The sequence below is a fragment of the Onychomys torridus genome, chromosome 3 (genome assembly GCF_903995425.1).
Source record: "Onychomys torridus chromosome 3, mOncTor1.1, whole genome shotgun sequence".
NCBI lineage: Eukaryota > Metazoa > Chordata > Mammalia > Rodentia > Cricetidae > Onychomys > Onychomys torridus.
Genome location: NC_050445.1, coordinates 2087581 through 2111181, shown reverse-complemented (window position 1 = coordinate 2111181; position 23601 = coordinate 2087581). Strand labels below are relative to the sequence as shown.

General features: G+C 43.2%; 2 protein-coding genes across 2 annotated transcripts in view; both read right to left on the bottom strand.

Annotated features, from left to right (window-relative positions):
* The window catches only part of Galnt11 (polypeptide N-acetylgalactosaminyltransferase 11), a 34737-nt gene extending 16726 nt beyond the window's left edge, over positions 1-18011 (bottom strand). Inside the window, exons 1-3 of the mRNA XM_036180434.1 lie at positions 17825-18011; positions 1255-1587; positions 410-533 (exon numbers count right to left, since the gene is read on the bottom strand). Coding sequence (XP_036036327.1) covers positions 410-533; positions 1255-1549 — 419 coding nt within the window. The 5' untranslated portion in view covers positions 1550-1587; positions 17825-18011. The remainder of the gene's footprint in view (positions 1-409; positions 534-1254; positions 1588-17824) is intronic.
* Positions 18012-20459: 2448 nt separating this feature from the next.
* The window catches only part of Galntl5 (polypeptide N-acetylgalactosaminyltransferase like 5), a 36736-nt gene continuing 33594 nt past the window's right edge, over positions 20460-23601 (bottom strand). Inside the window, exon 8 of the mRNA XM_036180777.1 lies at positions 20460-20639. Within this exon, the coding sequence (XP_036036670.1) occupies positions 20460-20639 (180 nt within the window). The remainder of the gene's footprint in view (positions 20640-23601) is intronic.

Below are 23601 nucleotides of genomic sequence, written 5' to 3'. Positions count from 1 at the left end.
CCCTGTGAGCCCAGGGGTCCATCTTATCCATCCAGACCTATGCACTGCATGGCAGATTGAAGGTGCTCAACAAACATCTGTCTGTGCAACGACTGACTACAAGAACAAAAAGTCTTTGAAGAAGCACAGAAGATTATGAAAAAGTAGTTAAGTCGCTAGTTTTAATTCCTTGTTGCCATAAATGCAATAATAATTTTTTTTGAAGTTTAGGTTCAGGTAATTGACTTGAAATGTCCAAAGCCATACAGCAAGCTCTAAAGCTTCACCACTACACTCTCCGACTATGGTGCTTCAAGAGTAGCAAGAATAGAATCCAGTGCACTGTTCTGGTATGCCAAAGTTCTGAACTGCTCACACTGGCGTTAAAACACTGTCACTGGAATTCATCAGAAGCCAATAAAGAGCTTACTCTGCATTCCTGGTGTCTGGCACATCTCTGTGGTATCCCAAGCGGTTACTAATAAGCATATTAAAGGCATGTTTCTGGTAGCCCAGGTCTCTTAATTCCTGATCACGTTCATTGAAAATCATACCTGAGAGAGAGTGAAATTACAGTCAGTGCCTTAGGTCTGGAAAGCTGATCTCAACAGCCACTCTGATGTGGTGGTCTCCTGAAGCCTTGACTTCACCATTGTAATCAGATTATATCACTGTAATTTTCAAACTGGCTGTCTGCAGTTTTAGGTTTCAAATGAGTAAGCTGAGGCTGACATCAGATTCTTATCAACTTAATGCAAACCAAGTGTACCCTAACCATGAACACCTGCTCAAACCATTATTTTTAAGACTACTTTATTATGTGTTGGCACATACCTTTAATACCAGCACTTGGGAGACAAGAGGCAGGCAGATTTCTGTCCTAGACTACAATAGTGAGTTCCAGGCCAGCTAGAGATACACTGTTTAAAAAAAGAAAAAAAAAAAAAAACACAAATAAATGAACTAACAAAACCCCCACATTTTATTACACTCACAAGACAAATTATTTGTGACCAGAGAACAAGTACTAATGCTGTTCCGTAAAGGAAATGGATTATTCAATCCCAATGGACTTCAGCAGGCCCCAGTCTCATCAAGTTTTTATAGGAACCCAGGCCCACAAAAATTTACACATAAGCTTTTATATAAAAAGGGCTCCTATAAGCTTTAAACAACTTCCCTGCTCAGATCTAACTAGAACCACGTAACTTATAGGAACAATAGGAAATTTCTAACCCTGAGCAACACACGATTTAAGGAGCACTGATTACTTACCCAGCTCAGAGGAGGACTCTGAGAGGCCATTATCTGGATCTTCAATGTGGTTATTCATCAAATCGTCCATTCTGTTTGCTTTAAACTGCAGATCTAATACTCGACCTGGACTTCGCGTAAAACGTGGGTAGAATTTTTTTGGAAATGGTCCATGGGGGCCAGACCCCTTGATGGGCACATTCTTAAAGGGCTGAGTCACTTCACTGAAGTTGAAATAAATGAAAAGCAGAACTGTCCAGGTAGCAGATGTAAAAAGGCACCCGTAACAGAAATACCGAACTGTGACACTTCCCATTATAGACCTAGCATAGCTCAAGGGCCATTTTCAATTTCCTAAGAAAGAAAGATAGGCATGTTAGAGCCCCGGAACACTCCTTAGTCAGCTACTGAACACTCACTGATTTCCAGACCACCCTAGCTATCCATTGTTCACGCTGTGTCAACACTTAGAAAAACAAAGCAACAGAAGAGCTGACACACTCAGCTGCCCTATTAATGAACACCCCTTCACCTTTGCTCTGCACTGCTTTCAGCACGGTCACTGTTCTCAAGCTCTAACTTTGCAGGACCAGAATACAAGTGCTGCAGCACATACCACCACAGAACATGGAAACTTTCTTCCGCATAGCCAGGACTGAAGGCTCATAATTATAATCTCAGCACTTGGGAGGAGAAGGCAAGATGGCCAGCTGAGTTCATGGCCAGCCTGAGCTACACAGTGAATTCCAAGCCTGGCCTATAAAGTGAGACCTTGGCTCAAAAACAAAAACAAACAGTGCCCTCCCCCACACCCCTGGGGGAAAAAAAAATCACACACTAGCCAACAAAAAACTCATAACCAACTCAAGAAAGAGAGTCCGACTTTCTAATCAAAGAGTCTACTCTATCCCAGAGCCTACTCTAGTTCTAACAGCATTGTCAAATAAAGAGTTTCAATAATTGTTTTCTGGCCGGGTGGTGGTGGCACATGCCTTTAATCCCAGCACTCGGGAGGCAGAGGCAGGTGGATCTCTGTGAGTTCGAGGCCAGCCTGGGCTACCAAGTGAGTTCCTGGAAAGGCACAAAGCTACACAGAGAAACCCTGTCTCGGAGAAATAATAATAATAATAATAATAATAATAATAATAATTGTTTTTCTGTCTCTTTATCATGTAAAAACAAAGTCAGAACAAAATATCATATCGAATAGCAGCACATATAAACATTCCAGGTGAACTGAGGACAAGGAAACACTACTTAAGAAACCCATGTATATTGTCATATGCACAAAGTTACAACTTATAAATCACTTATTTCTACAGCCAATTAAAAATCATCCCTAAAAAACAAGACAAAGCAAATTAATTAGTAAACCTCACTTTAAACATTAAGCTTTTTGAACCAGATTATCTCCTCAGCCTAGATGGTAAACAGCTATTTTTAAATTATTTGCCAACCAACTACTAGATATTTCACAAGTCAACTTAAAAAACCAAAGTAATTAAAGCAAAACTAAAATGGTAATGCTGATAAAGAGGGAAGTGACTGCAATGGGCTCAGGGCACCAATGAGCTGCCCTGTGCTGCTGAAGTACCTTTTACACTAAATACATACCTGAAAAGTGCAAGTGCAAGGAAATGCTCAGAAAGAAAGGTTCCAAAGCCTTTATCAGGAAAACAAGACACAAATTTGCAACAACATGGGAAGACAGAGTAGTGACCTTTAAGGCAAATTCTGAGTTTCAACCAAGAAAGATATTTTAACTGCCTAATATCTTGGCTTAGCAGCAGGCAACTAACAAGCAAACAGCAATAAAAAACAAAAGCACAGTGTTCAGAGGACCATGGGATGCTGAAGTCAGGCCATAGGCATGCGGCTTTGATCGATTTTGATCGAAGCCAACTTTGTAGCCAAACTAACATTTAAAGACGGTGTTCTTCGAGCCACTCCAGGCCTCCCTACCTCCACTGTGGACTCCTGTATCTCAACACAGGAGGAAGCCATCCAAAGAGGACATGACAACAGCCAAGCCCTTCCCAGTCCCAGGACACAACAGCTGTCCCAGCCAACAACTCTACCACTGGTGGACACTGCCATCTGCATCTCTTCAGCCTGACTGTCACCATCTTGGCCAAGTCTAGAACACTCCAAAGGCAAGATTCAAAGGGGTAGGGAGAGAGCTGTTGTAAAGATCTGGGTTTACCCCAGGTGTGGCAGCACACTTTCAATCCTTGGCTAGGAAGGGCAGGCACATGGATCCCTGTGTCTTGCTGGCCAGTCAGCCTAGCACACTTGGGCACATTCTAGGCCAATGAGACCCTCGAAAAACCACCTGGGAAGTATTTTTCTAAGTGTGTCACAGTAAAAGTACCATAGACAATCCAGGTTTCCTGGCCTCCAGAGCTATGCTGTGCATCTCTGCTTTCTAGGCAACACTATACAGACTATCAATCAGAAACTAAAACCTCCATTGCTGCAGAAAGAATTTAGAAGGCAATTTGTCAGGCAAGTCTGAGGACTTGAGTTTGGTCTGGAGCACCTATGTAAAACACCATAAATTGTGGCAAGCTTTGAGGTTTCCTTCTTCCTTCTTTCCTTCCTTTTAGATTTACTTGTTTTAGTTTATGAGTATTTTGCCTCCATGTATCTAATGTGCACCGCATGCATGTCTGGTATCCATGAAGGCCCAAAGAGGGCATCAGAGACCCTGGAACTGGAATAAGGAAATGGTTGTGAACTATCATGTGGATGTGCAAATCAAACCTGGGTCCTCTGTAAGGGCAACAAATGAGTGTGGTATACTTTGTAATCCCAATGCTGAGAAGTTGAAGACAGGTGGATCCCTGAGACTTGCTAGCCAGCCAGCATAGTTGTTGAAGCCCAGGCCCCAGTAAGAACCTGTCTTTAAAAACAAAACAAAATCGGGCGGTGGTGGTGCACGCCTGTAACCCCAGCACTCGGGAGGCAGAGGCAGGCGGATCTCTGTGAGTTTGAGGCCAGCCTGATCTACCGAGTGAGTTTCAGGAAAGGCACTGAAGCTACACAGAGAGACCCAGTGTCGAGGAAAAAAGAAAAAAAGAAAAAAAAAAAGCCCAGGAAACTGAAAGGATGGTTCAATGGTTGAGAGCACAGGCTGTTCTTCCAGTGGACCTGGGTTCAACTCCCAGCACCCACACGGCAGCTCACAACTGTTTGTAACTCTGCCTCCAGGGGATCTTCACAAAGACATACAGGCAGGCAAAACACCAATGCACATAAAATAAAAATAAATAAATCATTTTTTAAAAAGTGGCCCCCACTCCCACCGTACCGCCTGTCAACATCAATTTGTGCTGCCCAAATATTCTTGGATGTGTGGCCTTCCACTGGAACACAACTGACTTACCAGGGGTACACTCTTAGGGAAAACTGACTCTTCCTCTCCCAGCAGCTAACAACTGGCAATAGCACCTCAGCTAGGGGTAGAATCTCGTGTCCACTTCCTCTTTCCATGCGGGGATTTGGTCTGGCTTGGACATAACAGGTCCTGTGCATGCTGTCATAACCACTGTAAGCTCAGATGACACTGCTTCCTTATGGTCATCCACTCCCTTTGGATCTTCAGCTCTTTCCACCTCCCTCTTTCCACAACGATTCCTGGGCTTTGGGGGTGGGGGGTGTGATATATATGTCCCCTTGAAAGCTAAACATTCTGTAGTATTTTATTCTTCGCACCTTGGCCAGTAGTTGAGTATCTGTGTTGTCACTTATTGCAAACAGAAGCTTCTCTGGTGAGGGGTTAAGAAGTTCATTACTCTATGGGTGTAACAGTAAGTCATTAGGAGTCAGTTTATTGTGTCTGTTGAGCAAAGTAATAGCAGGAGGGCCTCCATCCCTGCCATAGGCTCTCAGCCAGTAATGGGCCTTAAATCCAATCAGAAAATGGTTGGCTACCCCATGATGTTTATGCAACTACTCTACCACTGGGCATGTCTTGCCAGGCCAGTCATGACTGTAACTGGAAGAGTTCACAGCTGTTATGTCTGGTGCTTACTTTTCATTTCCAGGAGCACATAAAGAAGCTTCAGCACTTTATGAAAGCTAGCCAGTAAGGATAAAGTTTCTAGGTCAGTACCAGCTGATTTTCCCATGTTCTTTGACTCAAGTATGTAATGTCTTGAATAATAGGTTATCACTCAAGTTCAGAAAGGTAACCAGGAACAATGACAATAACCCATAATGTTTGGAGGTCTTCGGAACCTCCAATTTCAAAAGAAGAAAAACATTCCTGACACTGGGATTCTTATTTGTTAGCCTCTGGTAGGTTTCTAATATTGTTGCCACTAAAGGATAACTCCATTTTAGTCCTTTTTATGTATGTATATAGATGTGTTTTTGTTTGTTTGTTTGAATGTTTGTCTGTATGAGACAGGGTTTTCTACATAGCCGTGGCTGTCCTGGAACTCACTACATAGATCAGCCTGATCTCACAGAAATCCACTGCCTCTGGTGCATGTCACTATGGGTATAGATGTATGTTAGAAAATTTCTATAGTTGTGGGTTCCATATGGCTTTTTGAAGCGGGGGCACTGTCTGTGAATTCAAATGTAATGGGCCAGTTCTTAAAAGAGCACTGGCTCTGGAAAATCAGGCAGCCTAGATGGCTTACAGTCCTTTGTTTTAGCCTGTTTTCCCCTTACTGAATCTTTTTTCCCCCTTTGGTTTTTTGAGACAGGGTTTCTCTGTGTAGTTTTGGTGCCTGTCCTGGAGCTCACTCTGTAGACCAGGCTGACCTCAAACTCACAGAGATCCACCTGGCTCTGCCTCCCCAGTGCTGGGATTAAAGGTGTGTGCTACCACCACCAGGCTCCTACAGTCCTTTTAAATGTTAAACCTTCATTAAAAAAAACATTTCTAGGTGATTTTTGCACTTGAAAAAAAACCTAAGCTACCAAACCTTTGAAGAAAATGGCCTTAGTGTGATGTGGCTGCCTTCAAAGAACAGGAAAGAAGAAACATTCTTCACTTCCCTTTCAGAGGCTTTTAACACCCCAATACCAAGCCAAACCAGGGCAGTTGACACTGGTTTTGCCCTGGATACAGTTCCATATGGGTCAGAAAGAACAACAATCACACTCTTAAGGACTGTACACTGGCTTTTCCCTATCTAGAATACTTCTCCTTGGGGGATTTCCTAGCTGCCTCCTTTACCTGTTTACTCCCCATTCAGATATGGCCTTCTCAATAAGGTCCTATACCTAGAGCACCTACCACCTTAAAGTGCAATTCAGCCAGTCGATAGTAAACTGCTCTTTCTTCATACGTACACACAGCTTATCACTTTCAGCTCCTCTATACTGGAAGACGAGAAACATTACACCAGGAGCCTTTGGTCTGTTTGATTCCTTGTAGTATCTCCTGAGTAGTGTTTGGTGTACAGCAAAGATATAGTAAATATTTGTTGAAATGAATGAAAGACTGTGTAAGTCTTTAATAACTATCAGTATGCTTGCCAAAATGCTAGGAATTTCTAAACACATCACTACTAACTTGTTTGGGTCAAGCAATACCATAATGATCTGTCTGCATGAAGGTCATGATCACCTTATTCAACAACAGTTAAGAAAATGATGCTGGAATAGCAGTCATATTTATTACTGGCAAAATATAAGAGACAACTCAAGGAATTTGCCCAATTTTTAATATTAAATAACGGTCTGTGGTGAAAACAGGAAAATCCTTTCCATTGTTCCCAACCATGCACGGTTGCCTGCAAACATCTAAGTGTAAAATGAAAAGGTTTTCCATCCAAAGAGCCCACCCATAGGGCTTGTTGAACTATGTCTAGTCCTCACATAGCTACATCAGCCCAAAGTAAGGACAATAAATGTCCTAATTATTAACAATTTTATTAAGTAGCTATTATTTTCCTTAGTGATGTTTTAATTGAGAACATGTTTTAGGTGGCAAATCACTGTACATGACAGACATTTATAAAATCAATCATTTTTTTTTTTCGAGACAGGGTTTCTCTGTGTAGCTTTGAGCCTTTCCTGGATCTGCTCTGTAGCCCAGGCTAGCCTCAAACTCACAGAGATCCACCTGCCTCTGCCTCCTGAGTGCTGGGATTAAAGGCGTGCGCCACCACCACGCGGCATCAATCATTTCTATAATTAGCCCTATCAGCACTTGGAAGCAACAGAGATACACTTTTCCAACAGATCAACAACCAAATATGAAAAGGTACATAGCAAACACATACCTGCTAGTAAGACACCAACGCAACCAAACAAAATATCAAAACCTGAAATTCTAATAGAATTGATTCTGACAAATGACAAGCCCAGCCTACACATAATAGTCTTTGCTTTGTATCTTTGTTAGGTCTTCTACTGGCAATTACCCCTGGCATCAGCGTCCAAGGCTGAACGTATTTAAAAGGAAGGTCAAAGCAAATATATAAGGTCAATTAATGCCAAGCCAACCAACAGTGACAGACTTTTTAGTCGGAAACGTAAGTGCTTACTAAAGCCGACAGTCACTCGTGGGTGTCAGTGTTGAATGAATGACAGGCTAGGCTGTGAGACACACCAGTTTGGCCTTATGTTTTTCTGTCATGGATGGGGTAGCTGCTCAGACAGGAGAGGAGGGGTGGGCAAAGTACACAGAGCATGACGCCGACAGTGGAGAGACACAGACTAAAGTCAGACAGGGTGTGAGGAGAGGAAGACCTAGGGTACAAATGTGAGCAGGCGGTGGACTCAGGGCCTGAGTGGCTAAGTAACAGCTGTTCCCTGAGAGAGTGCAGTAAATAAAGAGGCTGGGAAATGAAAAGCCCTGCACCTGCAAACTGCGTGCTAACTCCGGATCTTTGAAATGAAGGCATCTCAAAGAACAATGTACCCACAGTGTAAGCAAGGTTGTTATAATGACCTCACCTAGAGACCCTCACCCTCAGAGCCATAAGCAAGGCCCCACAACACAGGGATCCTTCCATCTTCTCAAACCCAAATGTTGATCAGTGCCTTGTATTAACAATTAACAACTACTTGCTTAGATACTTTTAAAAAGTATATTTCTGTTGAAAAAGTTATGAGACATTTAGATTCTGAGCAATGTGAAATCTTACGACACCAGCAGAGTGTGAGCATAGTACACATGGGGTAATGAAAGTAAATATTTACTGAGAAGGCATTTGGACTTCGGTTTGGATCCTTGGCGTTGTGCAGGCTGTGCTCCTACACAACTGTAATCTCAGCACTAGGTGAAGCAGAGAAAGGCAGACAGATGCCCAGACCTCAGAGAGCTCCAGGTTCAGTGAGATGGAGAGCAATTAAAAAACGATACCAAATGGCCTCCATAAACCATTATTTACAATTCTAACCAAATTTAGAAATCCTGTGATGCCCGGATTGAACTATAAAGCTCAGCGCCTCACCACACAACCATTAAGCTACACCTGCAACCCTAGAAGAGTAACTCCGAGTGAAAATTCAATGTACCCTAACTGACCCAAGTTTTTAAAAACCAATTCAAATACGCAAATCACTATAGAAAAAAAATGCAGTCAAACAAGTTCCTCAGAATAAAACAAGACCAAAGCAGGAAAAAGTAAAAGAAACAACAACAAAACCCAAGGTACAGTAAGCCACAAGCAGAACAACTGAGTTAGTTTCTAGCCTTTCTCATACGCCATGGAGAAGAAAGTCCCTTCCTATGATGAAAGGAGGACGAGAGAACAGTCTGGGCAAGGGAGGGCTGAGCAGCGAGACACCATCTTCCCAGGCCAAGACTGGCTTGGCACTACTGTGGAAGCTCAGAAACTAGAAAATTTAACCTTTATTTTTGTTTTTCGAGACAGGGTTTCTCTGTAGCTTTGGAGCCTGTCCTGGACTAGCTCTGTAGACCAGGCTGGCCTCGAACTCACAGAGATCCACCTGGCTCTGCCTCCCAAGTGCTGGGATTAAAGGCGTGCACCACCACCGCCTGGTGAAAATTTATCTTAATAAAATCAAGAAAGCACTGGGGTAACAATGTAAGTATATATACCTGAATCTGCTGATTAAATTCTCATCTACATGATGTTGCATATTTCCACTAATCTTCTATTATAGCTCATAGCATAATAATATACTAAATAGCCTAACATCTTCTAAAAATCACTAAGTAATTCTATAAGAAAAGCAACCTGAAGGGTGCTGCATGCTTGATCATCTTACTACAGTACCTACGAACTAAGAAGATAGAGATGAACAAAAGGAACCATTTAAAGTAACATTGAAACCTGGCCAGTACTGCTCTATGATATACCCTAATGCCTGTTTTGTGTCTCTATACGGCTGTTGGCAATTGCTGTTGGCAGTTATCAGGAAATAACATTAATAAGTTCTGGTTAGTGGCATTTTGCCCAACTCTATTTGTACTTGTCTTTATTTCAAACATGTTATATGCAATCATTTAACAAGTGAGGCTAAAAAATAACTTTCCTAGAAAAACACTCAATAATGTAAGAAAAACCTTGGAGAGAAATATGTAGTGTAAGGCTTTCACTGAAATGGAATGCCCTTCTCCTACTCTCAGATACAAAGGGGATTTCTATCCCAACATGTGCAAAGAAAACACTGTTTTAAGCATCCTTAAAGGAAAGGGATATTTTTATCTCATTAACTTGTGAAGTTTGAGAAAATGCAAACACTGAGCAAATATTCTATGAATGGAAGTTCAAAGAGCACCACTTCTGAGTCCTTGACAGTCTGACTCTTGGGCCCTGTACAATCTACATCCTGTAGCATATGGTTAATGGGATGAACCTGTCTAATAATAACAGGAGGCTTTCGTTTTCTCAGTCCAAACCATCCCCATAATGCTTAATGGAGTTTAAAATGTCCTTTAAATGTTGACAACTTACCTCCCAGTGGCTTCTAGCTATTTTCTGTGTAAGTATATGCTGTATACAATCTGTCAAAGAGCAAGCATTTGTCAGCCTTTTCCATAAACGAGCCATGCCACATCTGAACTCAGTTGTTCATGTGAATACAATTGCTGGCTTACAGCTGTGCTGTGCCTACCATAGCCTGTGAAATTACCAGGTGATGACAACAGGAGAATACACAGTGTTCCCTCACCCCTTCTCAGTGCTGGAAACTAAAAGAATGTAAGGAGCGCCGGCACTGTAGCTGCAGCAAGGACAGTACCGAATAGGAAAGGTTCAGAGCAAACTAAACTCCAGACATCAGATGCTCCCTAGGAAACATCTTCTGACAGTCCTTAGTATTTATGAATCTCTTCTCCTTAGAAAACAAGCAGTGTATGGTGGCAAATGTCTGTGACCCTGAGGCAAGATAAAGATGAAGGCAATTAAAGAGACATGGAAGGGAATGGAGCCCCTCACTTCCCCTCTATTGCAAGTCCTTCATCTACAACTAGTCAAACTTGTTGACATAATTGTGAAGTCTACATATTTTGAAACAAGAGTCCTTTTTAACAGAGACATTTCAAATAGGAATGTTAAAGCAGGGGCTGGGGATCAGGAGCACTTGTTGCTCCTACAGAGAAACTGGGTTTAGTTCCCAGCACCCACATGGTGGCTAACAATCATTTTTTTTTTTGGTTTTTGGTTTTTGGTTTTTTGTTGTTTTTTTTTTAGCTGGGGATCAAACCCAGGGCCTTGCGCTTGCTAGGCAAGCACTCTGCCACTGAGCTAAATCCCCAACCCCTAACAATCATTTGTAACCCCAGTCCCAGGGGATTCCACACCCTGTTGGTCTTTGTGGGCACTGCACACATGGGGTACACCAACATACATGCAGGCAAAACACTCATACACATAAAATAAAAATAAATCTTAAAGAAAAAAAAAGATGCTGGGCGGTGGTGGCACACGCCTTTAATCCCAGCACTCAGGAGGCAGAGCCAGGCGGATCTATGTGAGTTTGAGGCCAGCCTGGTCTACAGAGGGAGATCCAGGGTAACACCAAAGCTACACAGAGGAAACCCTGTCTCAAAAAAACCAAATAGAGAAAAAAAAGAATATTAAGGGTCGAAGCTATAGTTCAGCAGTTCAACAGTAGTGTGCTGTTCTTCCAGGGGAGCCGAGTTTAATTCCCAGGACCCATGCCAGGCAGCTAGCTATAAGAGATCTCCATCTCCTCAGCGCCTGCACTCACACACTCACATGCAGATACACATAACACAACAAATCTTTTTTAAAAGAAGTAAAAGTTCAACTAATTTTACCAAACAAATGATAATTTTTATTTTAAAAAATACTAAAGTAACAAGGGGTCATGTTTAAGATCAAAGCATATATGACATTTAAGTTTAACTTTCCTTCTATCTCAGCCACAAAACTAGATTCTCACAACAAGATTAAAAACCTTGTTCACAAAGTCTAAATTTTTCAACCTACACTCCTTAGACCCTTTTGATCTATGTTTTTATCTTATCACACCTTAGAAATTGCTCTATTACTCCAGGATCTCAATTCACTTAAAAAGAAACAGGAAGGTGCACCTTCAGAAGGGTGAGTCAGATGTGCTGCACGAGTTTTAGGCCAACCTGAGCTACAGAGTGAGACTCTAAGAAAAACACAAACAACCCAAAAACATCCCTAATCACTGACAGGCTGACACAGATATGGCTAGGACATTCCAATGGGACTCTCCTGTAGGAAGCCCACACCCACATATGAGTGTATGACAGCCTTTCTGAAGCACCTTTCTGTTTCCCTTAAGGTCTGTGCTTCTACATCAAAAATCTTTCTTGTCAGAGACAGAAGTGCATGCCTGTCATTGTAGCACCTGGGAGGTAGAGACAAGAGAATCAAAGGTTAAAGATCATCCTTGGCAACACAGCAGGTTTAATGTGTGTGGCGGACCAGCCCCCACACTTATTTACCCCAGGAACTCTTGAAGATTGAGGAATAAGGGACTTAGTTAGAAACAGAGTAAAGAAACAGAGAAAACACAGGATAGACTCGGGTGAGCCTGGATCCTTATCCACCGGCCCAGAACTTTATTCCAAAGGTCTATTTATAACAATGCCAAGGGGTGGAGCAAAAGACCTCCCCCTTGCTAGTTACAGTCACCTGGTACCCAGGCCTGTGGTCCAATCAACCTCTTATGCAGTCCTGCTGGGTACAGCCACTAGGAAACCTAGTGGGTGCCAACAAATATGAGACTGAGAGAGAGAGAGAGAGAGAGAGAGAGAGAGAGAGAGAGAGAGAGAGAGAACACACAAGTGAATAATAAATCTTAGTAAGTCCCACCTCTGCTTCATGTTCACTAGTCCTAAAATTCTCTTCTACAATGTCAAGTATTTCAGCATCACCTCAGCAAAGATCTCTTTAGACTCCTCAGGCATCTCCCAATCCCTGACTCTACTGACCAGTCAGTATTCAGAAGGCTGGGGCAGTGGAATGCAAAGTTCAAGGCTAGCTTGAACAACTCAGTTTAGTAAAAACAACAAAACATTAGTTAAAGCCCAAAAGAACACAAATACTGCAGTACTAACATGGTTCAGATGCAGAAGAAACACACAAGGCAATGTTGCTAAGAAAGAAGCAAACTCACACCAAACAGGAGACTGGGAACAGAGGCGGCCAGCAAGCAGGCCGAGGCCAGTCTGCCCAGTGCCTCCTCTGAGGAGCAGTGGTTTTTCCTCTCTGCAGCAGCAGCCCTGTCACCATGGGCAGGCTGGCAGTAGAAGGCACTGCAGCCTGAGGGACAAACAGCAGTGGGCAGAGCCAAGAGCTACATCTGTGTGCCACACACTTCCTGGGAACCATTACATCACACAGGTGTGCTTCATATTATCACAGTTTCTGTAAACCTAAAGCTACTCCAAAATCAAATAAGAGTTTAGGAATGGGGGTCAAAGTAGAGATTATTTTATCCTGCTAAAATTATCTAATCATACGCTATTTGAAATTGCTTCAATTAACCAGGAAGATAAACAATGAAGGGATGAAGATTAAAAGTATTATTAATAGATTTCACAATGTTCATTTTTAGTGTCTAAAACTTTTCATAATAAAATGTTTTTTAAAAAGAAAATATAGTAATAATTGTTCCCTTAGTACCCTAATATTTACTGCTTATATTAAGATGGTGAGTTTCTTATGGGTTTTGTATTTTAGGGGCTGTGACATGCATATTGTGGCTAAAATTAGTTCCTGGGGGAGATGTAAGAAACATCTCCCTCTCCCTCCTAAGGTCCCAACAACAAACTGAGACACAGTTCCACCAAAATTCACTCTGGGGAGCCAATGAGTTTGTTTGTTAAGCTTCCGAAGGGGTTACTGAAGTGTGATGGCTTTCCCATAGCTGCATAAATGGAGTCCTTCTCCCTAGTCTTCCTTGGCTGACCAAAGGCAATTAGCACAGAGTTGCATACAACAGATGGTGTGGAGCAGCTGGATATTCGGGTGAGGGTCTCTTGACTCTCCCCACCCCATCTATGAGCAGATGTAATAATCAACAAGACCAGCTGGGATGATCTTTTTCAAGCATGCACAGCTAAACTCCTTGAAGATCGTGGTTGTTTGACTCAGAGGGTTGTGTATATACAACACATACACAATCTGGCCATTAGCTAACTCTTGTCCGTGGAATAAAAGAGCACAGATTCTAGTCCATCTTATGATTGTGTATATCAACTACTTCTTCCTCACTGCTAACTTTTCCACAGAACACCATGCAGTTTCACTGTACCTTTACAAGTGTGTATTTGAATAGCATAATGCTCAGATGGAAATATGTTTGGAAGGATGTGCACAAGTACAGTAGTAGGGAAGGACTGTACTGTGATAACAACCTCAGTCTTCTAGATCCAGGTCTACATTTCATTCGACAGTGATTCTCAAGCCAAGGGCTGGGGAAAACAGGTGTCATCTGGAAAAGTAGTGTGGCACCTCTAGGGACTTTTGCAATACCTGGGAACATTTTTTGGTTGTCACAATAAGGTTGAGAAGGCATGGGTAAAGACCATGGGTACTATGTATCTCTATTAGGTACAAGTTAGTCCTCAACCAGTCATCCGGCCCCAAATTTCAATAGTACCAAGTTGTCATTTTCTAGTCTGTGATGCTAAAATGATAAAAAAAAAAAAAAAAAAAAACAGCATTTTTTCCAACTAATAAATACAAGAGATTGAACTGACTGGTGGAATGAACAAGTCCAATCCCTAAAGACTAGATACCTGATGATTACATTTATATAACACTCTTGATATGACAAAACTGTGCAGATGAAAAAGAGATTATTGATTGCCAGGAGTTAGAGTTCCAGGGTTCAAGGAATTCTTAAAGAGGAAAAGTGAGTGTGGAATCACTGGAATAGGGGACCACTCTGTCTCAACTAAACCAATATCTATACTGTGGGTACAATGTTCAGGGATTTGGTAAAATGAAGCAGAATTGCCCGAACAATTTTTTAAGAATTTATTTTTATTTTTAATTATGTGTATGTGGGGTGGGCATGCACACATGAGTGCAGGTGCCTGTATAGCCCAGAGGTGTCAGAGCCACTGGTGGTTTTAAGTCACCAACACACCTGCTGGACACTGAACTGGGTTTCTCTGCAAGAACACCACTTCCTCTTAACCACTGAGCCATCTCTCCAGCCCTAACTCATCAGTGGATTGTGAGGACCTCAAGGCTAGTGGAAGGTGAATGACTAATTGTAGGAAGACAGGCTGGGACTCTGCCACTGTAAAGGAAACTGTCAGAAATGCAGAGAGCTAGTGAACTGGGCATGGTAAGCTCACAAATACAATCCCAGCATGTGGGAAGCTAGACAAGAAAAATGGCAAGCCTTCAAGGCTGGCCTGGGCTGCAGCGTGAGACCCAATTGGAACGTGGGGTGCAAATGGCCAGCTAGTGTCTTTGAGCAACTCTTCTACATATCTTAGACAGCTGTGAACAAAACAGTTTGGGACAGAGGGGGAAAATTTTTACAAAGAATCAGTGAAAACAATCCCAAGGCGAAGCTTGACCTTAGGCTGTGAAATTGAGTGGAAAGGCAGAGCAACCGCCAACTATCTGCACCTGTCGGCATGAAGGGACGCCCCTGAGGAAGAAGAGGCAATAGCACCAAGCTTTCAAGTCTTGATGACACAGAGCAAGGGTCAAGGGTGGTTTGGGTTTTAGAAATGTTACATTCAAGGGAACACTGAGAGGGAAATGATGTCAAACTTAAAAGAGACATGGGAATTGCAGTTCAGGTTACATGGCGACTTGTGCAGAGGAGGTTTAAGTCATGAAGGTGCAACAGGTACAGAGAACAAACTGGGGGACACTTGGGGGGGAGAACCTATGAGAGACCTCAGAAGGGTCCCAGGGAACAACCAGAGGATGTGCTGACAAGCAATAGGAAGTGCCATGAAGATTACTGAGCACCAGGCTGGAGAGATGGCTCAATGGTTAAGAACACTGGCTGCTCTTCCAGAGGACCCGGGTTCAATTCCCAGCACCCACATAGCAGCTCACAACTGTCTGAAACCCCAGTTCCAGAGAACCCAGGCTCTACAGACACTGAATGCACATGTCTACACAGACAAAATACACATAAAATAAAAATCAATTAATTAACTTTAAAAAAGATTACTGAGGGCTAATCCAGGTGAGTGTTGAGGTGGAGCCTGTCAGATTCATCAACCTGTACAGGTAAAAACGTCTTCAAAGCAGAGTCTTTTCAAATGTGAGCAGAGCAATCCAAACCTTACATATACATTCCAAAGAATGAAAACAGAAACACTATTCATCAGAGTTCTCCAAAGTAACAAAACTTTTAGAATGAATCCCCCCCCTCTCTCCACACACACACACACGCACACGCACACGCACACGCACACGCACGCACACACATGCACGAAGGGCATTTATTAGATTACAGGCTGTGGTCCAGCTAGTCCAACAATGACCGTCTATGCCAGTTGTTCAGTCCATGAGGCTGGATGTCCAGCCGGTCTTCAGTATATGCCAGAATCCTGAAGAAGCAGGCTCCAATGCCAATGAAGGAATGGACTTGCTAGCAGGGGCAAAAGCAAGCAGGAAAAGAGAGGCTTCCTCCTTCCATGCCCTTTATATAGGATGTAGAAGGAATGGCCCAGATTAAAGGTGGATCTTCCCACCCCAAAATATCTGAACTAAAGGTGTGTCTTCCTTCCTCAAAGGTCCAGATTAGAAGTGGGTCTCCTCACTTCAAATGATTTAATTAAGCAAAAGTCCCAAACATTTTAGGTTTTAGTTAATTCCAGATGGAGTCAAGTTGACAACCAAGAATAGCCATCACAGAGACTCAAACAGATACACGTAAAGACAGTAAACAGATACACGTAAAGATGAAAGGAAAGACAGTAGAATTTCACTTAACAATGAAGTATCTAAACCAGGTAAATTCATAGAGACAAGAGGGGCAGAGGTCCTTGCCCTATAGGTACAGTGTCTGTCTTGAATGATATAAATGTTTTGGAAATATATGGCGCTGACTGTAACGCAGCATTATGAGTGTACTTGTTGCCATTCAATTACACTACTAAAATTAAAATAATAATCTTCATGTTATGTATAATTTGCAAGAAATATAGTAAAATGAAACTGTGACAAAAAAAATCCTTGCAAGAAACAGCACAGAAATGTCAGAAATTTAAATGAAGTTGCAGGGCAATTGTCCAAAATGAAAAATATGTACTACTGTTTGCTGACATTTCACTTGCAGAGGTCTGGGGCACACACAAACTGAGAGTAAGAAAGGGTTATTTCTTATTTTTTCTTAAAACACGCCTTTAATCCCAGCACTTGGGAGGTAGAGCCAGGGCGGATCTCTGTGAGTTGGAGGCCAGCCTGGGCTACCAAGTGAGATCCAGGAAAGGCGCAAAGCTACACAGAGAAACCCTGTCTCGCAAAACCAAACAACAAACAAAGCAAGCAGTATTTCAAATTAAAAAAAAAAAAAAGTTTTTGTCTTTATTTTTTTTTGTTTTTCAAATCAGAAGTACTCCCGTTATGTGAAGTAACTCTATTTTGGCCGGTGCAGATATTGAAAAGCATCCCCAGAGTCTCACTTTTTGTCTTAAGATAAGCAACTAAGCAAGCAACCAACCTGACCATGATGGCTCTCTGGAGTAGACTAAATCTGATGAGAAGTGAAGCTAGACCATCATGAGCACCCTAATAGCCATCAAGCAGTAAGGGGGCGGGGCTTACTGTTTTTCATATTTATCCAAAATGCATTAGTTTTGGGTGTATGGAAACAATACGAAACAATCTAACAAGCATATTGAAAAAACTATAAAGAAGAAAAAAGCAAACACGCATCCTGTCTTCCAGCCACACGTGTGGACGCGGTCTAAATCCTGACCCGCCAAGACCGACTAAGAGCCATAATGATAAAAATCGGCATTTCCCTGGTAAATCACAACACCGCCTCGAAGTTACGGCCACCGAGAACTCGGCCCCGCGCAGCGCCCATCCGCGCAGCTGAAACCGGAAGCGGCTGGGGCCTCACAGGCCACCGAGCCTGCTCCAGCAGCCGCAGCGCTTCAGGCCGCAGGCCACGCTCAGGCGCCGACGGAGGCCGCGCGGGGTCAGGCGCCTCGGGCCCCGCTACTCACCGCGACACCCGCAGCCCGGGATGGCGGCGCTCCGGGGCGCGGGCTGTGGCATCTTCTCTCCCGCCACAGCCCGGGCCGAGCCGCACGAGCCGCGGCGCGCGACACGGCCCAGGACACGCAGCCTTGCGGAGCCCGGCTCCACGGCCCGCGTCACGGCACGCACGCCGCGGCCTCCGAGGATGACGTCACCGCCCGCCGGCTGGCGTCACGCCGCCCCGGCTCGGCCCCGGCCAGCGCCGAGCTGAGCTGTCTCCCCTCCGGGCCTTAGCGCTTTCCTCTCGGCGAGGTCCTCCGTCACTCCTGAGAGAATTGTAGATGAGGAGGAGGGGACGGACGACCGGCTTGTTCCCAGAAGAGTAGGAGGAAGGCACAACCCGGCTAGAGAGAATTTAGCAGCTCTAACAGAATGGTAAGGGTTTTGGTCTTTGGTCCAGTAGACTGCATTACATTGACGGATATCTAAATCTTGAATCCTGTTTGTTACCTCGGAAATAAATGCCTTTCGGTCAAGACCTTAATTTTTTTATTTTTTATTTTTTTAACTCTTGTCTCGTGATGTCTGGAACAGGAATCGACACATGTAGGGAGGAAATTCTGTGTGCTCTATTACTGCAGCATCACCTGAACCTGAATCAATGACTCGTGCTAACTAGCGTTAACCCAGGATATATTCCTTCTTCGTTAACTGGCTGCGGTGACTTGAAGTGCCCCCCCCCCACACACACACACACACAGTCTTATGTGTAGAGCTTGCTGCCCTTGATGGTTCTGGAAACTTTAGGAGGCGGGAGGAAGGAGGATGTGGGGCGGGGATATGCCCCTTTGAGGATCTTACCCGGTCCAGTGGTCCAAGTCTCCTTTGAGCTTCCTGTCCATCAAAAAGTAAGTTATCTCACATACTACTGTCATCATGATCTGTCCACGTGCAATGGCCAAGCAACCCGGCAATGAACCCTTAGCAACCATGAAACGAATCTTTTTCTTTTAAGTTGTGGTCACAGTGGCACAAAATTAACCCATATGTGGTCCTGTCAAATATCTGCTAGTATTGTCAGGGTTTGGGTTGCTATGTTACGCTACCTAGGTCTGTCTACAAGACTGAAGTCCTAATGTCCCTTACCAATGTCCTTCCATGGTCATTGCCCTCAGTCAAACAGTTGCTGTCCAGTGCCAAAAAGGGTATCTTTCATAGTTTCCATTCTTGTCCACACAGCGATTCATCTTAACTGGAACTAGTGGTTATTTTAGGACTGGCTCTCTCTTGCAAGGGCAGCAGTACAGAGTGCATTTGTGCACCATCACAGTGTGTGCTACTTTTCTTGTTTGTGTGACAGTGTACCTAACAAAAGCAACTTAAGGGCTTATTTTGGCACACAATCTGAGGGTACAGCCTCCATTGTGGTGGGTAAGCCATGGCAGCAGAAGTATAAGGCAGCTTGAAACATTGCATCCTTAGGAGGCAGAGAGGGGCTAGTTTTTCTTTTTTTGTTTAATCCGGTCCCTGCTCCATGTGTTATGGCCACCACATTCCTTGTGGGTTTTCCCTACTCAGCTAAACCTCTCAGGAAACAATCTCAAAGACATCCCCAGAGGAGGTGTATCTCCTAGGTGACTCCAAATCCTGTTAAAAGTAATAATGAAGATTAACCATTTCCCCAAATGGGTGAAGCAGTGAGTGAATCAACATACTGGATGCTCAATCCTGCTAGAAACCCCTCAGAAGCTTCATGGCGGTGATGAAGAAACTGAGATAAGTTGTTTGCATAGGCTACATTTGGTAATCCCATCAGACATCTCCCCCTTCTTATCTTTTCAGTGTGTTTCTTCCCTTGTTTTCTTTGTAGATTTTGTGAATTACTCCTCCTTGACCTTCTTAAACTCACCTTCAACAGGGTGAACCTTACAGCATTCCTCAAACCCCAAAACTTTAGGCATTAACAGTCTCTGGACATGGCAGGTAGGGAGCCAGCTGTTCTGTCCCAGCCCTCTCTACACAACTGAGAGTTGGTTAGAGCTTAACAACAAGGCATAATTCAAGAAGCATCCTGAAAGCTGTGGGTCACAGAACGGAGGGTAGGGGCGCAGACATGAAAATACAAAGAAGCAGAGTGGCTCAGGACAGAAAGGCCATCAGGAACTTACGGAGAATTTAAACCGACGTGACTCAGACGGCAGTCTCTCAGGAACCCAACCAAGCCAGGAGGCAGCCCCAGACTCTTACATCCAACTCAGCCACTGTACACCAGTCATGGCTCTCTGTGAACATTTTTCAAAGGCAATCATGTCAGCCCATCAGACTGGTGAAGGCTCCAGGAGCAGAGCCAGCTCCTGTGGACCATCACAGCCAAGTGAATTGGTCAAATAATCACAACCAATATACTTTATCTGGGTCAATCATCTACCAGCAACTGAGCCGTGAGAGAGCTTACATTTCTATGTCAAGGTCCTTATCCCCAGAACTTCAGTGGCAGATGAGCAACAAAGGAAGGATTGTCACTAGAGGTGGAGAAAGGCACTCCTGAGAGGTTGGCCATGTAGATTGTATTTATCATTGCATTTCACATAATGCCATGGTATCCCAAGTTTGCCTGTGGTGCCAATATGTTGAAGAATTAGGGGACTTTTTCACCCTTTGTTAAATAAATGATTGTTTTTCCTCTTCATCAGTGTATATAATTGGCTCCAACTCTGGAAAGACATTATCCAAATACCACTGGAATGACTTGCAACCTAGTCGTTTCCTTAATTCAACACGCTCACTAATGTTTCCACAGGATACGTATTTTAAATGAGGTCTTTGAAGAAAAAAATTATCCTAAATGAAAACAGAGTCATTTTATTAAACCAAAAAAAAAAAATCTTTGGTAATCAGGTCATGATAGCAAACATCAGGACATGTTTTTATCATTGGAACTAAAAATGCCCTCTTGTGTGTAGCAGTTGTCTGTGAGATTAAAATCTTCCATCTTCTAGGAAAGCTTGGTAAAACACGGGATGTTAAAGGGGAAGTAGTACATTTAAAACGAGTTTTTAAAAGGATGTGGAACAGGGTATTCTAAGGAGAAGTAAAGGCTCATTAATCCCATGAAGTAAACAATTGAATGGCTTCAGGAAGTCCCTGAAAATGACCAGATACACTAGGCCTCTCTATCCTCAAGGATATGTGTGTATTATGTATGTGTATTATGTATGTGTGTGTATGATATGTGTATGTACACATATATATGCAGTAGAGATTGCTGAGACTCTCAGGCAAACTGAGCTTCCCAGGAGAGGTTCAGACCACCTGAGAAGCCTGGAAAAAACAGATCAACCAAGCTTCCTGGAAGAAGCAGAGAACAGCAAACTGCTGAGCTGCCTGGAAGAGGCTCTGAGCTCCCTGGAAAAGACACTCAACAGTTTGAGCTGCCTGGAGGTTATTCAGCATGCTCCAGATTCTTAGCTTTCACAAGCTGCCATCCATGACGGGATAGACTTTGTGTATGTATGCCAAAATGAGGGTTTGTACACTACCTGTAGAGACCAGACAAAGGTGTCATATCCCCTGGTGCTACAGTTACAGGCAGTTTGAGCTGCCTGATGTGGGTGCTGGTAAATGAAGGCAGGACTTTGGGAAGAACAGCAAGGGCTCTTAACTACTGAGTCATTTCTCCAGGCCCAGGGGGTGAGCTTTTTGTTCCTTGAGTTATCTTTGAGTCATTTCTGCTCCTTTAAGTAACCTCTCACCCATATTCCTGTAAGTAACCCCAATAAAACTCATTTGTCCACCAAATTGGACTTTTGTGATATCCATACTTTTTTTTTTTTTTTTAACCAGAGCTGAGGACCGAACCCAGGGCCTTAGGCTTGCTAGGCAAGCGCTCTATCACTGAGCTAAATCCCCAACCCCAATGATATCCATACTTTTATCTGTCATTGGTTCCCTATCTTGGGTGAGTCGATGTTTATATCTCCTCAGGAATAGTTTCAAATAACACCTTTGTGCAGGGAATGAAAGCATTTGACTTCAGCTCTGATACCAGTACATCACCATGGTATCCACCATGACACTGTGATGACTAACACAATGGGATCCAGGAAAACTGGGTCCTGATTCTTGGGAGACCCAAAGTCACAGCTTCCTATCCCAGCGGTTTCTTTCTCCTATACTCACTCAAAGACTAAGCTCCTTATTTCCTGGTTTCCATCAATACTCTCATACCTGCAGAACAGGCATAACAAAATCAAAAGGATTCCCATAGCTTTGCTGTTCGTTACCAATGACTGAGCAAGTTTCTTCAGTAGGCTGATGTGAAGAATGAGCACTTACTATGCAAGCCAAGCCCATCAGAAAGCAGACTGGTGTGTAGTGTTAGGTCTGCCTTGGTCCTTTCTTGCACCACAGCTGTTCAGTTTTTATTTTGTCTTGTTTTTTCAAGACAGGGTCTCATGTATCCTTGAACTCATTAAACAACAGAGGCTACCCTTGAACTTCTAACCCATCTCTACCTCCAGAAGCTAGGATTATAGGTGTGTACCACCGTACCCAGCTTACAACATGCTGGGAATGGACCCTATGGCTTCATAGATGCCAGGTTAAGTCCTCTACCAACTGAGCTCCATCCCCAGCTTCTGGTGGTTTGTTTGTTTGTTTTTGTTTGTTTGTTTGTTTAGTGTATTCTGAAGTAAGCGTAAGGATGAGTGCCAGATTCCTTGTTCCCATTGTAAAGAGGCATTCTACAGGCCAGGCAGTGGTGGCACATGCCTTTGATCCCAATACTCGGGAGGCAGAGGCAGGTAGCTCTCTGTGAGTTTGAGGCCAGCCTGGTCTACAGAGTGAGTTCCAGGACAGCCAGAGCTACACAGAAACCCTATCATGGGGGAAAAAAAAAGAAGGAAGGAAGGAAGGAAGGAAGGAAGGAAGGAAGGAAGGAAGGAAGGAAGGAAAAGAAAAAGAAAGGCATTCTACATAGACCAGGGCTCTCTGAATTTAGAACCCTTGTATTTTCATCTGTATTTCCAGTGCTGCTGCATAGGATAGCAACTGTGTTAAATGGAAGAGGGGGTTTGCTTATCCAAATGAGTATGTTATGTACATGCTATGTTGGATTTTTCTTGAGGGTTCTTGAGTATCATAAGCTTTTGCCACCTGCTTTCTGGGTGGATTGTTAAAGACAGGGGATGATGCCATCAGCTTGGAGGAATAAAGGCCTGGGTTACTTGAGGAAACATTTCCCTATTGCAAAGCCTTGTATTGTACCACAATACTCACCAAACTTTCCAACATGTAGTTTCATACAGTCTGTTGATTTTATGTTACTTTTCAGATATGATCTCAGCCTGCACCCAAAACTAGCCTCAAACTCATCATTTTCCTGCCTCAGCCTCCCATATGCTGTGGCATTCTGTGTGTGCACTATCATACTTGGTTCACATGTGTTTTTAAATTAACATTTGCCAGTATATTCTTTATGAAACTTAGTCACTCAGTAATTATAGTGTTCAATTCAACTGCTTAGATCCATGACTAGAATTCACAGGTATGGGGGAACATCAACACTGCAAAAATGAAGTAAAGATCTCTCATAAAAAGTATAATTTGGGGCCAGTGAAATGGCTCACCAGATAAAGGTACTTGCTACCCAGCCTGATGACCTGAGTTCAGATCCCCAGGACACATACGTTGGAAGAAGAGAATTGACTCATAAGTTATCTTTAGACCTTTACATGTATACTGTGGCACACGTGCAGGTGTGCTCACACATACAATAAATTAATAAATTTAAAACAAATATATA